The sequence below is a fragment of the Penaeus vannamei genome, chromosome 11, assembly GCF_042767895.1.
Source record: "Penaeus vannamei isolate JL-2024 chromosome 11, ASM4276789v1, whole genome shotgun sequence".
Taxonomy (NCBI): domain Eukaryota; kingdom Metazoa; phylum Arthropoda; class Malacostraca; order Decapoda; family Penaeidae; genus Penaeus; species Penaeus vannamei.
Genome location: NC_091559.1, coordinates 30,285,851 through 30,290,850, shown reverse-complemented (window position 1 = coordinate 30,290,850; position 5,000 = coordinate 30,285,851). Strand labels below are relative to the sequence as shown.

The 5,000-nt window shown below is 46.4% G+C and overlaps 1 protein-coding gene across 8 annotated transcripts in view; it reads right to left on the bottom strand.

The window, feature by feature from the left end:
• LOC113812258 (zinc finger protein 154) overlaps positions 1 to 5,000 on the bottom strand; it is a 36,134-nt gene that overhangs the window by 9,030 nt on the left and 22,104 nt on the right. For 4 of the 8 annotated variants that reach the window (XM_070127176.1, XM_070127177.1, XM_070127179.1 and 1 more), the window contains one exon: positions 693 to 2,148. In XM_070127176.1, coding sequence (XP_069983277.1) covers positions 693 to 2,127 — 1,435 coding nt within the window. In that variant the 5' untranslated portion in view covers positions 2,128 to 2,148. The remainder of the gene's footprint in view (positions 1 to 692; positions 2,149 to 5,000) is intronic. The other 4 variants (XM_070127180.1, XM_070127181.1, XM_070127182.1 and 1 more) reach the window with 2 other exon arrangements.

Genomic DNA, 5,000 nt, shown 5'->3' with positions numbered 1-5,000 from the left:
AACACTCAATAATAATAATTAAACACAACTAAACTTGTACCTCTTGTCCCTTTCTTGGCAGTGTTGCATACATGAAAACTCTACAAGACCAGAGCTCTTAGCCAGCACTCAAAAGAGTAACTTATGATCTAGTAATGAGCTGAGATGGTTCACTAGGAGGTGGAAAAATCCTCGCCTCTCCTACTCTATGTCTCTTTTCTTTCTTTTTCTGTCTCTTTCCTGATGGCGACTAAGACCTCTAGCCGTGGACATACCTTATACAAAATCCCCGATGGTTTTCCAAGAGATTTGGGACCTTTAGGGTTGAGTTATGTTAGTAAGAGGTTAGTCAATAAACAAAACATTGGCTTGGAGATCTGACCAGTCTGTGAAAGGGGAATGAACCTAAAGCCATTAGGAGCTCTAAGAGACAAAAAATTATACCCAATCAATACTAGAGTGAATGCTTTTTACTTCTAAGATTAGTGTTAACAGGAGCTACGACAGTAAAGGACTCTATCCCAACCCTTCCCTTCAAAGTGGACTTTTATTTATGGAGCACATTAGAGAGGGAGTGTGATAGGGATGAGGAAATGAGAAATGCTGGATGATGATGGTGATGAGGATGGTTTTAGATAATGTTACTGATGGTCATGGTGATGATGGTGATGATGATGATGATGGGCGATGCACTATAGCAGAATTGGAGATACCTTGACTATGGTGGGCAGCCAGGCGGTGGTGGGGCTGCTGGTGCTTGGAACTGTGGGCCGAGGAGGGCGGCAGAAGCTGGGGCACAGCCGCATGCAGGAGGCTGGACGGGATCTGTGCTGCCCCTCCCAGAGATGTGATGGCTGAGACTGTCGTCGCCGTCAGCTGTGGCTGGGGGGGGTTGGGTGATTCCGCAGGTGAGGAGCACATGTACTCATACTCACCTGGGGTGTGAGGATGACCGCCTGGAGGAGGACTGTGAGGACCTGGAGGCTTGGTGTGACTCAGCAGGTGCTTGGTGAGGTGCTCCCGCCGTGAGAACGTCTTGTTGCAGGTGGGGCAGTGATAGGGCTTCTCTCCTGAGTGGGTGAAGGAGTGACGCCGCACATGCTCGTTTCGGGTGAAGCCCTTGCCACACACTGCACACTGGTAGGGTCGAGTGGGCAAGTGGATCCGCCGGTGCCGGTCCAAGTGCGCCTTGCGCTTGAAAGTGACTCCGCAGTCATCGCACCGGTAGGGCTTATCCACACTATGTTGATCCACCATGTGTTCCTCAAACTGCAGAGATTTCTGCAGGTCCAAGCCACAAATCCAGCAAACAAAAGAGGCTCCTGACTGGTCTACTCCTGGTCTGGGTATGAGGGAGCCGGGTGCAAGGGTGCTGGAGCTCGACTGGCCGGACTCCCGCCGTCGGTCCCCCTGCTTGCTGTAGCCCCCACTGCTGCTGGAGCCTTGCTTGACGACTACAGGTGAGGTGGCAGGCCCCCCCTGGGCTGGAGGGGTCTGGGCCGAGTTGGAGCCGCCTGAGCTGTAACCGTTGGAGGCCACCCGTACCCCCTCCTGAGGGTTGGGCACGTACAGGAAGTGGTTGCGCACCAGGTCGGGGTTGATATTGCGCACCAGGTCTGGGTTGGTGAGAAGATTGAAGGCATCAATGTGCTGTGGCACTGACCGCTGCGAAAAGTAATGCAACACCTCGTTGACACTGTTGAAGTGTAACTGGACAATGTTATTTTTGTCCTTCTCGCCGCCAATATTGAGCCCCGGAATCCCCCCTCTAATCTCAACCTTGATCAGTGGTTCAAAGTCATTGGTGTCGGTACCCTTCTCTACACGACTTTCGTGTGACGTGACGGAAGAGACCCGGGGTGGGGGGGTGAAGGCCCCCTGAGAGTCGTCCTTGGTCAACTCCTGGACCTTGCCCTCCCCCCCCAGTCCCGCCCCACCGTCACTCTCGTGCAGGCTGCCTCGCTGTGCCGGTGCTGGCGGGGGTGGCTGTTGCGGCTGTGGCTGTGGCTGCGTTTGCTGGCTGACCGTGGGGGTCACACTCACGGCGTGCGCCTGGTAAGCGACCTGACCACCCATGGCAGCCACGGCAGCGGCCTGAGACGTAGGGATGGCCCGACCATTATCCATCATGTTCATTGTGAAGTCCATTGCGCCTTTATGCCTACACACCTGCAAGAGAGGGAGGGTGTCAGGCCCACCCACACAACTCTACGGGACAACCATGAGCAGCACCACACACTCACCCCTGCACACAACACCAACACTTGCACCACTGATCCTAACAGGTCTCTAGGTTAGTGTAGCACCTCGCTTGCCCCTCTCTCCTCGTTTGATGCTCCCCTCACCCTTCCCTTGCCACGCCTCCCCTCCTGCCTGGCCACCCCACTTCATATCTACCGGCCCTCCCTCCCTCGCTCTGCTGCTGCTGCTGCTGCTTCCCTCCCTCCATCCCTCATCCCTCACCCCCTCCCTCCTTCCCTCATCCCTCCTTCCCTTCGTTAGCTTCAACAGCATCGACGTGTTATCACATTGCCTTTCCCAGCGGTCAGTGTCACAGCAAAATTGGAAGCCATGCCAGTAGCATAGCATTATAGTGCCTGATTATGAGCTTTTTTTCAGGCTAATCGTTTCTGGAATGAAAAATAAATAAAAAGTTTATGCAGATTGTGAATAATAAGCAAAAGCAGCTAGGCATGCCTGCATTTAAGGGTAATTATAACTAATGATAATAAAAATGATAATAATAATAACAATTATAATAAAACCAAAACATGCTATTAAATCAACTCTTTCTCATGCACAAACTAAACATACTGGGTTAGATGCAGTCAAACTAAATAATTACAAACAATAAAAAAGAAAGGAAAATAAAATAAAAGATAAGAAATAGATGAACAAAAGGAAAAGAAATACAATGAGTTATATGTATGCTCAAGCACCTGGCCAAATTGATCAACAGAATCATAATCAAATCTTAAATCAAACCCATGTAGTATAAAAGGGGGAAAAAATAAAAAAAAGGATAAATGAAGAGAAAGAAGATTAATAAAGACAGGGTGAGAGGGAGCAGGATTCAGTCATCTTCCATAAAAGTCTTGGTGTACATAAAAGTACAAATTAGTATACATATGTATGCATGTACATATATACACATACAAAGACATATAAAGTATATATAATATCCATACACATAAATATATTTATGAACAGTTGGCCTGTCAAGATCATGAAAAGAAAAAGTAAGAAAAAGAAAAAGGAAAAAATAGACTGACTATTCATCACTTCTTTTCTTTAACCACATGACTTCACTCTCCTCTACTTTCTTTTTCCACCTGGCTGGTGCTATGAGCAAGCATTACTGGAATAGGTAATCAATAGCAGCAACAACCCCCCCCTCCCTCTGCCTCCCATCCTCCCCCCTAAGACCCATTCACCTCTACAGTGAATGTTGTACTATTAAGTTTTCAAAAATAAAGTTATTATCAGCTTGGTTATTCATCATCAAAACTAACTGGTCTTAATTTACAACAACTTCCCCTTACAAGGCTTAAAATTCAATACACGGAAAAAAGACTTAAGTACTACAATAATGATGATGATAAAATGAAAAAATAGAAAAGTACTGAAAAGAGCTTCCAAGAAGAAGAAGAAAAAGTAAATAATTAGGAACATACACAGGGCATACAATGTTAATTCATATCATTAATAAATATTCTTTCCAAAAAAAAAACAGCATAGACATAGAAAAGAAGTTATCACCTCCAAGATGACTTTGGTGTTATCTTTACTTGGGTAAAGAAATATCTATCTATACATAATTATGTTATAAATGAAACAAAGAATGTCCTCTCTGTTATCAATAAGCAAGAGAGTAAGAGTTCAGTAGAGCAATGTTCACCTGTGAGTTCTACTAAATGTGAAGATAACAACAGACACCATCACAACAGTCATTAAAATGCAACTTTCTAACCTACTACTTTATTATGCATATATATTGATCTGGAGCCCGTGGAGATTCAGCTCATTTCAGTCACATTCTCATTCATTCATCCATTCATACATTCATTCATACATCTGGGACACAAATGCGCAAACACACACACACACACACACACACACACACACACACACACACACACACACACACACACACACACACACACACACACACACACACACACACACATATTCACTGACTCACATTTACTCATTTACTCATTTTTTCACTCATTCACCAACTCACTCATTCACTCTCTCACACATTTTTCATCAAATGTTCAAGTCTCAAAGCTTTGTTCACTCCAAGAGAGAGAAACGGCCCTTGCATATCCTGCCACCTTCATAATCTTGCAACCCAACTTGACGATAAAAGCAGGTGGGGAGAGGGTGAGGGGAGGTGCGAGGGGAGACAGGAGGGTCCCAGCAGAAAGGAGGGAGAGAGCTGGAGGGGGAAAGGGGAAAGGAGAGAAGGGGAGCAAGGGGACGCAGGAGAAAAGTTGGGGAACTGAAGGGGAAGGTTGAGTAGGGGAGAGAGAGAGAGAGAGAGAGGGAGAACAAGAGCAAGAGAGAGAGAGAGAGAGAGAGAGGGGTGAGCACGGAAAAGTTGGGGAGGATAGGGGGAAAACTTTAGGTGCAGGGAGAGGGGAAGAGGAGAGGGGAAGAACGCCGAGGAAGAAGGGGAAAAAGGGGAAGGCACAGATGAAGGGGATCATTAGAGGGTGGGCTGCAATTGAAGGGTAAGGTTCAGAACGGGAGGGAAGGCAGGGAAGCGAAGGGAAGGCTGAGGGGTGTATGGGCAAAGTATAAAGGAAGTGTGTTTGGGCAAGAAGGTGTACATGTGTGTATGTAATGTGTGAGAAGGTGTGAAATGATTGTGCTTGCATGCCTGTTCACTTGTAGGCAAGACTAGTAAGTGTGTTTAGCAAAGACAAGTCAGAAGACAGATGTGTGTAAGATTTAATATGAAGTTTTATTTTATTTTTCTAAAAAGTTGATAGACCCATTCAAAATCCAAGAATCTA